Below are 13,574 nucleotides of genomic sequence, written 5' to 3'. Positions count from 1 at the left end.
TGAACATAAGTGAATATTTGGACATAGTTCCTATAAAACTGTTATTTTAAAGAAACCAAGCACTGAAAAAATTGAAATCTCTCCATTTCTCTTCTTTAGGCCCTTTTGCTCCCTTCCCCTCTCAAGAAGACCAATATCATGAATTAGGCATATATCTCATATATACATACACATCTCTGCAATACATAATATTGGTCTCAGTGTCAAGATCACATGTCAGGATGCAACAGCAATTCTCTTTTTTAAGACCTTTAAGCCTTTTAAAGATAAATGTGCTTTTAAGAATCTGAATGGTGTAGTCCCCCAGTATCCCTCTCAAAAATATTTATGAGTATAGCCATTGTCTAATGTATGGAGCTTAATAAGCAGCTGAGGAAACCCAAAAAGTTTTAAAAGAAATCATTGGTGGAAGCATTGCCAATTTTAACTGAATATAATTCAAAATGAAAAGAAGCCTCTAGTCCTCCCCAATCTTCTATGAGAAAGAAACGGGCTGAGAAAAATTCTCAGATGCAAAACAGGGCACTTATGGAAAAGGACGTATGCCTTGAGGATGGAGTCAAAAGCCCAGTGGGCAGAACCAAGAGTCATAAAGAACCATTCCAATGGAGGAGAACTGAGTCCTTATTAAGGAATTGAGGATATGCATTTGGCAGTGGACCAGGGACGGCTACAGCTTCTTGTTTTCTCCCACTTTGAATGGGAATGACTACTGGAATTAATCAAGCCCTGTCTCACCACCGTATGCAAGTGTGTGAATGGGCAGGGGAGGAACAAGTTTTTCATTTTACTTCACAGATCTCTGAGTTGAAAGAACTCTGAGCAGCTCATTTCCACTGGATCTGATCAAATGAGAAGATTCTGTGCTTCAAGTCTGAGTCTGATGCCATAAGTTGACGAAACTTCGGAGTCGTTGAGACATGAGTGTATTTTGCTTGTGGGAAGGATGTGACTCATTAGGAGCCAGAGAATAGATTGTGGGAGACGATCACTTTGATAGCCCCAGTAAATCTCACAACCCAATATTCACACAAGCACATAGTCCCCTCCCACATGAACTCAGGGCTTGGCCAACAGAACATTAGTTAGCATGATGTCAGCAGATGCTTGATCAGCACTTGCATTTTGGAGCTTGTCTTTTTGGAATGCATCACTCTTGGAAGTCGGGACCCTATAGAGAAGCCCAAGAGAGCAGAGAGACAGAGAGAGAGAAAGAGAGAGAGAGATTGAATTCCAACCTTGCAAGGCATCAGACATATAAGAGAAGGCATTTTGGATATTCCAGCCACAGCTGAAAATTACATAAGAGACCCAATCAACACAATATGAAGCAGAAGAAATACCCAGGGAAGCCTGGCCTCAATTCATGGCCCACAGAACAATGAGCAAATAAAATGGTTGTTGTTTTAATTTACTAAGTAATGTGGTCATTTGCTAGGCAGCAAAAAGTAACAAAAAACAGTAACTACATCATCTGCAAATAGAGTTAAGTAATTTCCAGATCATACTACCTTATGATCTTCCCTCTTGTTTCTCACAAATTCTGGCCCTTGATCTCTTTAGACCTTGAGTTACAGGGTATTTTAGTAAAGGTTTCTTCAAAATTGTCATTTCTGAAATGTATACATGATTCCATTTTATATTTTAAGATAAATAATGAGAACAGAGGACACACCTGTGCATCAATGTACTTCAGTTTTTTGCAGTTACTCAGATTGTGCAAAGAAGTTAATCCACAGCGTTGAAGAGACAGAAACTGAAGATTTGCACACTCTGCCAGTGTGGAGAGACTGCAACCTGGCAAATCTTGAAATGTAACTGTTGTAACCTAGAGAATTCAAGAAAATTGGAATGCATAACATTATCTAATGATAATAGTATAAACTATACTAGTCTTGCAAAATTGTTTAAAAGAATTCATCTAAAAAAAGTAACGTTATTGGGTCAGCGACATGGCAGAGTGAAGTCACCCAGGACTCTCTCCCCTCCAAATTACAACCAAAAAGAGCAACTGCTTTCCAACCAAAAAAAAAAAAAAAAAAAAATCCTACTAACAGAAATTGCCAGAGACCCACAGCAGCCAAACAACAGAGGGCGGAGAGGCTGGAGCCCCCTCAGAGGAGCTGGAATGAGGTAAGAGAGATCTTCGCTCTCTCCCCTAGAGACTGGGATCGCTGCCATGGGTGAGGGAAGGAGCAGGGGAGAGGCTGCACATCCACAGGATCATCCAGGACTCCCACAGACCCGTGCAGTGGAAACCCTCTAACAGGGAAAGCTTTCACATGGGGGGACTCCATCAAGCCAGAGCCCCAGGAAACCAGAGAGGAGGAGCTGATCGGAATCCAGGTCTGTGCGTGAGACAAACTGCCCCTCCTCCCCCAACCCGCCCTTTGCATGGACATCGTGGCTGAAGGCAGAGGGTTCAGAACGCGCTGCTCTCGACCCCCATCTAGTGGTGACAGGTTGTAATTGCAACCAAATAAGAGCATTATGTGCAAAAACCGCTCCTCTACCATCCAGGAATTTATAAAAGCTCCAGTCTAAAAGGAAAACAATAAAAATAGACAATTATGTCCTCAGGACTTGGAAATAGGTAAACTAAGTGAAAATGAGTTCAGAATAGCTATCATCAAAAAACTCAATGAGGTAAAGGGAAATATAGAGAAACAAGTCAACAAGTTCTGGAGTTACTTCACAAGAGATTGAAACTATAAAGAAGAATCAATCAGAAATACTAGAGATTAAAAATACAATGGATCAGATAAAACAGAATACGGATTCCCTGAATGCCCATGTAGACACCATAGAGGAGCAAATTGGCATAATCGAAGATAGACAGGCTGAACGGCTCCAGGCAGAGGAAGAAAGAGAACTAAGAATTTAAAAAACTGAAGAAAATCTCAGACAAATAGCTGACTCAATGAGAAAGTGCAACTCAAGAATAACTGGAATTCCTGAGGGCATGGAAAAGGAAAATGGAGCAGAAAGTGTGCTCAATGAAATAATAGAAGAGAACTTCCCAAATCTAGGGATTAAGACAGAAATGTGTGTGGAGGAAGCTTTCAGATCTCCTAGATTTGTCAAGGTAAAAAGACCTACTGCAAGGCATATAGTAGTAAAAACGGCAAAAATGAATGACAAAGAAAGAATACTCAGGGCAGCAAGGCAGAAGAAAATAACATACAAAGGAACCCATATCAGATTTTCAGCAGATTTCTCTACAGAAACCGTACAAGCTAGGAGAGATTGAAATGACATATTCAAAACTTTAAAGGATAAAAATCTTCAGCCAAGAATACTCTATCCAGCAAAAATATCCTTCAGATATGAGGGAGAAATTAAATATTCTCCAGACAAACCAAAGCTAAGGGACTTCGTAGCCACAAGAACCTCCACTACAAGAAATCCTCAAGAAGGCTCTCATACCTGAAAAAAGAAATAAAGGGGGAAAGGGGTCACAAAACACAGAGTAGGGAGACAAATAGATAGAATCAGAATAGGATAGCAAATATTTAACTATAGCATTAGGATAAAGGGAAGGAAGTCACCAAAGCAAAGACAATCTTATCACTCTAACCACAAACTCACAACACAAGTTGGAATAAGAGATGAAAATAATAATTTAGGAAGGGAGGAGGAAAGGGACTGGATCAGTCTAGGCTAAGGAAGTAAGAGATCACCAGAAAATGGACTATGCTATACACAATATTCTGAATACAAACTTCAGGGTAGCCACTAAACTAAAAAACAGAACAGAGACACAAAACACAAATAAGGAAAAATCTAAGAAACTCAGCATAAGAAATTGCAGAAGTCAATGGGTAGGCTAAAACACACAGGGCGAGAAAAAAAGGAAACACAGGAAAACTGGAAAATGAGTGACAGAATGACAGCATTAAGCCCTCATGCATCAATACTCACCCTCAATGTAAACAGATTGAACTCTCCAATAAAAAGACACAGAGTGGCAAGATGGATTAAAGATTAAGATGCAACAATTTGTTGCCTCCAGGAAACATACCTCAGCTCCAAGGACAAACACAGGCTCAGAGTGAAGGGGTGGAAGACAATACTCCAAGCTAATGGCAAACAAAAGAAAGCAGGTGTTGCAATACTTATATCAGACAAAAGAGACTTTAAGATAAGGCAGGTAAAGAGAGACATAGAGGGCCAATATATAATGACCAAAGGGACACTTCATCAAGAAGAATATATAAATATCTATGTACCCAACACAGGAGAACCAAAGTTCATAAAGCAACTATTAAACCTAAAAGAAGAGATCAAAAATAACACAATAATAGTAGGGGACCTCAACACCCCACTCACATCAATGGACAGATCATCCAGACAGAAAAGCAACAAAGAAACAGTGGAGCTAAATGAAAAACTAAACAGTTGGACTTAACAGACATATATAGAACACTCTATCCAAAAAGAGCCGAATACACATTCTTCTCAAGTGTGCATGGAACATTCTCAAGGATAGACCATATGTTGGGAAACAAGGCAAGCCTCTATAAATTAAAAAAAAATTGAAATAACAACAAGCATCTTCTCTGATCATAATGCTATAAAGCTAGAAATTAATTACAAGAAAAAAGCTGAGAAAGGCACAGGATGTGGAGACTAAACAATATGCTATTGAACAAGCAATGGATCATTGAAGAAATTAAAGAAGTAATCAAAAAATACCTGGAGACAAATGAAAAGGATCATGCCATACCAACTCATATGGGATACAGCAAAAGCTGTATTAAGAGGAAAATTCATCGCAATACAGACACATCTTAACAAACAAGAAAAATCCCAAATAAGCAATCTTAAACTACACCTAACTGAATTAGAGAAAGACGAACAAACAAAGCCCAAAGTCAGCAGAAGGAGAGAAATAATAAAAATCAGAGCAGAAATAAATGCTATTGAAACAAAAAAGGCAGTATAAAGGATCAATGAAGCAAAGAGCTGGTTCTTTGAGAAGATAAATAAAATTGACAAACCCCTAGCCAGACTTACAAAAGAAAAAAGAGAGAAAGCTCAAATAAACAAAATCAGAAATGAAAGAGGAGAAATAACAATAGACTCTGCAGAAATACAACGGCTTATAAGAGAATACTTCAAAAAACTATATGCCAATAAAATGGATAACCTAGAGGATAAATTCTTGGACTCCTACAATCTCCCAAAGCTTACTCAAGAAGAAGCAGACAATTTGAACAGACCAATCACAAGGAAAGAGATTGAAACAGCAATCAAAAGCATCCCAAAGAATAAAACCCCAGGACCAGATGGCTTAACTGGGGAATTCTACCAAACTTTCAGAGAGGATTTAATACCTATCCTTTTCAAGCTATTCCAAAAAATTAGGGAGGATGGAACACTTCTTAACACATTCTACGCGGCCAACATCACGCTGATACCAAAGCCTGACAAGGACAGCACGAAAAAGGAGAACTACAGGCCAATATCACTGATGAACATAGATGCAAAAGTTCGCAACAAAATTTTAGCAACCCGAATTCAGCAATTCATCAAAAGGATCATACATCATGATCAAGTGGGATTCATACCAGGGACACAGGGATGGTTCAACATCCACAAATCAATCAACGTGATACACCACATCAACAAACTGAGGAATAAAAACCACATGATCATCTCAATAGATGCAGAGAAAGCATTTGACAAGATCCAACAGCCATTTATGATAAAAAATCTGAACAAAATGGGGATAGAAGGGAACTACCTCAACAAAATAAAGGCCATATATGACAAACCCACAGCCAACATCATACTCAATGGGCAAAAACAAAGCACTATCCCCATGAAAACAGGAATGAGACAAGGATGCCCTCTATCACCACTCTTATTTAACACAGTACTGGAGGTTTTGGCCAGGGCAATTAGGCAAGAAAAAGGAATAAAAGGAATCCAAATAGGGAGGGAAGAAGTGAAACTCTTGCTCTTTGCAGACGACATGATCTTATATATAGAAAACCCCAAAGAATCCATTGGAAAACTGTTAGAAGTAATCAACAACTGCAGCAAAGTTGCAGGGTATAAAATCAATTTATATAAATCTGTAGCATTTCCATACTCTAACAACGAACTGACAGAAAAAGAATTCAAGAACACAATACCATTCACAATCACAACAAAAAGAATAAAATACCTCATGGTGAATTTAACTAAGGAAGTGAAAGACCTATACAACGAAAATTACAAGGCTTTTCTGAAAGAAATGGATGACGACATAAAGAGATGGAAAGACATTCCATGTAAATGGATTGGAAGAATAAACATAGTTAAAATGTCCATTTTACCTAAAGCAACCTACAGATTCAATGCCATCCCAATCAGAATCCCAACGACATTGTTTACAGAAATAGAAGAATCCTAAAATTCATATGGGGCAACAAAATACCCCGAATTGCTAAAGCAATCCTGAGAAAAAAGAACAAAGCTGGAGGCATCACAATCCCTGACTTCAAAACATACTGCAAAGCTATAGTAATCAAAACAGCATGGTACTGGTACAAAAACAGGTGCACAGATCAATGGAACAGAAGTGAAAGGCCAGAAATAAAACCACACATCTAGGGACAGCTAATCTTTAACAAAGGAGCTGAGGGCATACAATGGCGAAAAGAGTTTTTTCAACAAATGGTGCTGGGAAAACTGGAAAGCCACATGTAAAAGAATGAAAATTGACCATTCTTTTTCACCATTCACCAAAATAAACTCAAAATGGATCAAAGACCTAAAGCTGAGACCTGAAACCATAAGTTTTCTAGAAGAAAATGTAGACCTAAAGCTGAGACCTGAAACAATAAGGCTTCTAGAAGAAAATGTAGGCAGTACACTCTTTGACATCAGTATTAAAAGGATCTTTTCAGACACCATGTCTTCTCAGACAAAGGAAACAATAGAAAGAATAAACAAATGGGACTTCAACAGACTAAAGAGCTTCGTCAAGGTAAAGGAAAACAGGATTGAAACAAGAAAACAACCCACTAACTGGGAAAAAATATTTGCAAGTCATACATCCGACAAAGGCTTAATATACATAATATATAAAGAACTCACACAACTCATCAACAAAAAATCAGACAACCCGATCAAAAAATGGGCAGGAGACATGAACAGACATTTCTCCAAAGAAGATATACAGAAAACCAATAGGCACATGAAAAGATGTTCATCATTGCTGATCATCAGGGAAATGCAAATCAAAACTACACTAAGATATCACCTTACACCCATTAGACTGACAAAAATAACTAAAACAAATAGCGATAAAGTTGCAGATGTTGTGGAGAAAAAGGAACCCTCATACACTGCTGGTGGGAATGAAAACTGATGCAGCCACTATGGAAAACAGTATGGAGATTCCTCAAAAAATTAAAAATAGAACTACCATACAATCCAGCTACCCCACTACTGGGTATCTACCCAAAGAGCTTGAAGTCAGCAATTCCAAAAGTCCCATGCACCCCAATATTCATTGCAGCATTATTTACAATAGCAAAGACACAGAAGCAACCTAAGAGCCCATCAACAGATGACTGGATAAAGAAGATGTGGTATATATACACAATGGAATACTACTCAGCCGTAAAACAGAACAAAATCGTCCCATTTGCAACAACATGGATGGACCTTGAGGGAATCATGTTAAGTGAAATAAGCCAGTTAGAGAAGGACAATCTCTGTATGACTCCACTCATATGAGGAATCTAAAAATGTAGACAAAGAGAACAGATTAGCAGCTACCAGGGGAAAGGTGGGTTGGGGGGTGGGCACAAAGGGTGAAGGGGTGCACCCACAACATGACTGACAGACAATATTGTACAACTGAATTTTCACAAGATTGCAACCTATCATTAACTCAATAAAGATAAAAAAATACAAAACAAAACAAAAAGTAATGTTGTATATTCAAACACACATTTATTAACAGCTCAGTTTCATTTAAACTATCTGGTCTCTTTTGCTCCCCATATTGAAATGCAAAATAATGCAATCATCCACAACCAATTCAAGTTCAAAAGTAATATGCATAGAAGCAATAATATAATAATTTATTAGCTCATTCCCTCATTTTTCACCAAATTCACTTTCCTGGTTTTTCATATCCTTGGCATTATTTTCAGGATTGCACGACAAAAATGTTTAAGACCTGTGTTTGGCAGTATCCTATGGATATCTGTACAGTACCAGGAGCTACAACAGGTCAGGGGATGGATTTTGTGTCCAACCTACCTGCCGCACTTCAACTAGAATAGCTCAGCTATCCTCCAGAAAAGAAGAAAGTTTGACTGAGAAGAGATATTATAAAACCTGTAATAAGCAGAACCACTCAATAATACTTGAACCATGCAATGCAAACAACATTCTATCACAACTCTTCTGTATTATAAAGGTATGAATCATTCCTTACTACTGAATAATATAATATACGCAGATGATATAGAATCTGTGGTATAACAAATCATGACTAGTAATTTTTTTCTGTATTTTTCAAACATTTTGAAGACCATACATTTACAACATTTCTTGTCATTGAGATAGTGTGGACTCTGCACTTCATAAAGCTTTTTTTCTTAAGGAACTTTTCGTTTTAGTGTCAGTCTTTTAAACTCAGGAAAATTCAATATCAAAGAATGTATTCAACTTTTTTATATGTATATTAAAAATTACACTTATAGTTCTACAAGAATATGTCAGATAGAAATATTTTGGGATTACTAAAAAACATTCCACTTAGTAAACTCAAGAGCTCTCATCTAAGTAAAATGTCAGAGGAATACTATGATAGTATGTTGGTTCCTTACTATAATTGAGTCCATGTACTGAAATAACTATATAAGTTAAATGACTTTATAGTGAGAATACTTTCATATTGCCACATCAAAAATCCTAAGGCCACGCTTCCCATATACTGAATAACAATTTAAAAATTATTAGCTTTGTAAGAAGAGTCTAATGTATATCATACTTAAAGCAGAAATTCAAAAAATATTGTACTGAAATTGAAAGCATTATTGCTTCAGAAAGATGGAAAAGTATAAAATTCTTAAGTGCAGTGACTCCTTTTCATATGGAACATTTCCTGTGCATTAAATTAAACTAAAAGTTTTGTATTTACATATTTATGTAAGTGAATGAGAAGACCATACGTTCATGGAGATATAAAGAAGAGATTAAGTCTACTCCTTGCATTAAGTAGCAAAAGCAATAAACGATATTTAAAAAACTTCGAGGGAGTAAAACTTTCTAGTTTCAAAATTATTTTAGGAATTTATAAATTATTCATAATCTAAAACAATTTTGAAATAAATTTCTTTTTTATAATTTTTCAGAAAGAAAAATATTCACCAATTTGTGTCAAGATAATGCTCATTTAATTTGTCCACAAAGAGATACAATAAATTCTGTAATTGGAAAACTGACTCTACTAAAAAATAAACACACCATTTAGAATCTAGCACTTAAAAACTCTACAACTCTGCAACTGCAGCTTTATAATAAGAATTACCTAAATTACTTTATAATTTATATTATTCTGCTTGATTTAATAATATACTACTTACAGTCAACTATACAAACACAATTAAGTTCTAGTTATTAGGATATGGTAATTTTTATAGTTTAATTTAATTATAGTACAGGAGTGACAACTGCTGTAGTGTCCATGTTAATGGTAACTACTTTTGAATATGAGGCATTTCATAATATTTCCTGATCCCTTTTATTGAACATTTAAAAAATTTCCTTATTATATAGCAATTTATTCTCTACCCTACCTTAGATTTTTCCACACGAGATCAAAATAAATTTTTACATTAATCATTTATTGATACACGCATGATAATAATCACATAAATAAAACTGCTTGATGCTCCAAAAATTAAGGTCAATTTTAGAACTAGTACTCATAGGTGTTCATCACTGTATGGTTAGCCTGAAAAAGAGCAACCAGAGCACAGTGGATGTTCACTAAATGTTTCTTAAGTAAGTAAATGAAGAAACCACCCCAGCCCTATGGCAAAACTAAAATATGTCTATAGCATTAATAGTTTCTTTCCCTTATAAAGAGTAATATAAAGATATTTGAAAAATTAATACTTTCAGGATCTCTTGACTTGAAAATGAACTGTTCTACCTATAGAAACTATATTCATTATATTTTAATAAAATATCACAAATCAGTTTTCCACTTAATCATTTATATTACCCTAAATCCTTGACAGCTCATGATACATGAAATGACCTAAAATAGCTCTGTAGTTTTTGAGAGTTCACTCTTAATTATTCTTGAGTTCAACCCAAGGAGTATCAGTCATCTATAGTAAACTGTAATTACAAAAGTAACAAAAGCAACGACTCTACGTTTTGCATTTTGCAGAACATCTGTTCTGTGCCACCATCTCAAATCTATTCAACCCAGAGAAATAATATTGTTTAAAAAATCAGCTGTAGAGACTGAATCTGAGGTATGATTTGTGGTTTAAATGAAAGAAAATCTAATTTCAAGTAAGTCATGTACATTATGACTTCACTCATAAGTGGAAGATAAAGCAACAACAACAAAGAAACACATAGACACAGAGAACAAATTGGTGGTTACCAGAGGGGAAAGAGGTGGCGGAAGGGCAAAAGAGGTAAAGGGCACATGTATTACGGTGACGGATGACAACCAGACTTTTGGTGGTCAACACAATGTAGTCTACACAAATGTAGAAATATAACGATGTACACCTGAAATTTATAGAATGTTGTAACCACAAGCCCACTAGAGCCAGTTCAAACAGACCCTCTCTTCTCAACAGAACGATTAAGAATTATCTTTCATAAAATTTTCAAAATCACGTAGTCAAAGTATGTGCAGAAGAAGAAACATTGACCTGAAATGACCTCGGAACCAAAGATTCTCTTCTTCAGGGAACCAAAGGACCAGGACATGACCAGATCTTAAAAGTGAGACTCTTATCAGAAGCAAGGATTTGGTCATCCAGGAAGATCCAGTGTTAAAATCCCTTCCCTACCTCACCACAAACAGACGACAGCGTGTAAGCCTTAGAGTGCTAACTCAGAATTTCAGCGCTGCCAGAAGGCCAGGGGCTTACTTTTCCAAACAACTGCCTATTGTAGTAACCCAAGGGTGGCCAGTTTGCCTCCAGGCTATAGCCGTGACCTGTGACCTTTTACAAGAGTCTGAAAAATTTACCCTGGGGTAGCCAATACTGTACAAACTCCACGCTGTGCGCTACCTCTACTGGAACCAAAAGGTGAATATTTGTTTACTTCAGGCTGACTGGGCAAATTTCAGGCTATACTACTGGACAACCTGAATGTAAAATTAAAGGCAGTATCCCCCCTAAATCCAGTCTCTTTCCTTCCCACTACAAGAGAAGCTGTCCATGATTGTATACAAATAATTGGAGAAATTTATTCTAGCAGACCCGACTGACTAGCCTTTGGAGAATCCAGTTATGGAAATATTTACTGACAGGAGCAGCTTCATGGACCGTGGACTTTGAAAGGCTGGGTATGCAATAGAAACTCTTCTGGAAGTCCTAGAAGCAGAAGCCCTCCCTCCAGGTACCTATGCCCAGAAGGCAGAAGTCATAGCCCTCATGAGAGCCTTGCATCTTGGAGCTAAGAGAAAGGCAACCATTTATACTGATTATAAGTACGCCTTCTGTCATTGCATGCACTTGGGGCCATATGAAAGACAGAGGTCTACTAACATCAAGAAGAAAGGAGATTAAACATGCGGAAGAGATACTGGCCTTATTAGAGTCTGTTATGATGATGCAAAAAGTGGCCATAGTACATTGCCTGGGCCACCAAAAGACTTATAGTTATATAGCTAAAGGAAATAATTTGGTTGATCAGGCTGCAAAACAGGCAGCCACAACCCAAAATTCAAATCCTAAGGCCCTAGCACCCATCCCAAGTGTGGATCTGCCCCTGTTTAAGCCTCACTATTCAGAAATGGATTTAAATAGAGCAGATGAATGGGGATTTTATACAGACTCATGAGGTCCAGATGGTAATCAGTACCAAACAACTAAAGAAGGCTGGGTTTGGGACTGGCCTGGTGGCCAAGTGGTTAAGTTCATGTGCTCTGCTTTGGCAGCCTGGATTTCACGGCTTCAGATCCCAGGCATGGACCTACACACTGCTCATGAAACCATGCTGTGGTGGCATTCCACATAGAAAATAGACGCATATTGGCACAGATGCTAGCTTAGGGACAATCTTCCTCAAGCAAAAATAGGAAGATTGGCAACAGATGTTAGCTCAGGGCCAATCTTTCTTACCAAAAGCAAAAAAAGAAAAAGGATGGCTGGATTTATAATGAAGAGGGACTAGTGATTATACCCAGCACTTAATGAAAAAATCATTACTCACCTACATCAAGAAACCCATATGGAAAAGATGCAATCTATCATTAATTACAAAAGTTTTTATTGTTGGTCCACAAATGCAAAGGACTATCCAAAAGATAGCACAAAATTGCTTGATTTGAACCAGAAACAATCCCAAAACTGGGCCACCACCAATAATCAAAGGGATGAAAACCCAAGGGACAGAACCAGAAGATGATGGGCAAACAGACTTTACCATTATATCAAGAGCCATGGAAAATTACAGATATTTGCTGGTATTTGTGGATACGTTCGCACGATTGGTAGAAGGCTTTCTATGGAGGACAGAAAAGGCTTCCAAAGTAACAAAGCCCTTACTAAAAGAAATTATCCCTTGTTTTAGGCTGCCTCGTTCAATTCAAAGCAACAATGAAGGAGCTTCCATAGCCAAAGTAACACAAGAGATGTCTGGAGCCCTCGGAATACAATGGAAGTTACATGCTTCATGGAGACCTCAGTCTACAGGACAGACTGACAAGATGAACCAGACCTGAAAGAAAACAATGGCCAGAATATGTCAGGAGACCTACCTAACATGGGATAAGGTCTTGCCAGTTGCCCTGCTTAGGGTGAGAGTAGCCCCTAGAAGTAGGCTTGAATTGAGCCCTTATAAAATGTTATATGGGAGATCCTTCCTTAAGACTACGTTTTATTACAATCTTGAAAATGGTCATATTGTAAAAGAATTGGATGCTATAAAATGTGTACAGTCTCTAGGTGCTTGTTTATCTGCTATGCATAAATATGCTTCTAGCCAGTTAATGTTTCCTACAGACTTTCCCCTGCACTGCATAAGCCCAAGGGATTGGGTCCTCCTCAAGACTTGGAAAAGTCAACACCCTGAGGACCAACTGCTACCTAAGTGGAGTGGACCCTATGAAGTCCTTCTGGTTACACATTCTTCAGTAAAATTTAAAGGAGTTAAACCTTGGATACACCACTCACAAGTAAAAATAGTACCCATTTCCAGTCAGGACCTCCTTCGTCCCCTTTATAATTCTCAAACAGGTAATGCCCTTCATGGAAAAGAGGAAACAGAAGGATCAATCATCCAAACACTGGGCGACCATGGAGGCCTACAGCCAGCTGTTCTACCCAAGTGTATTCCTGTGAACCTCTAACTGAGCATAAGGTACT

General features: G+C 37.5%; 1 protein-coding gene across 16 annotated transcripts in view; it reads right to left on the bottom strand.

The window, feature by feature from the left end:
• Positions 1-13,574, bottom strand: part of LRRIQ1 (leucine rich repeats and IQ motif containing 1) — a 214,433-nt gene that overhangs the window by 174,199 nt on the left and 26,660 nt on the right. For all 16 annotated transcript variants that reach the window (XM_070600704.1, XM_070600707.1, XM_070600698.1 and 13 more), the window contains one exon: positions 1,676-1,828. In XM_070600704.1, coding sequence (XP_070456805.1) covers positions 1,676-1,828 — 153 coding nt within the window. The remainder of the gene's footprint in view (positions 1-1,675; positions 1,829-13,574) is intronic.

The sequence above is a fragment of the Equus przewalskii genome, chromosome 29, assembly GCF_037783145.1.
Source record: "Equus przewalskii isolate Varuska chromosome 29, EquPr2, whole genome shotgun sequence".
Classification (NCBI taxonomy): Eukaryota; Metazoa; Chordata; class Mammalia; order Perissodactyla; family Equidae; genus Equus; species Equus przewalskii.
Note: the sequence above shows the minus strand (reverse complement) of the source record. Positions and strands in the feature narration are given on the sequence as shown.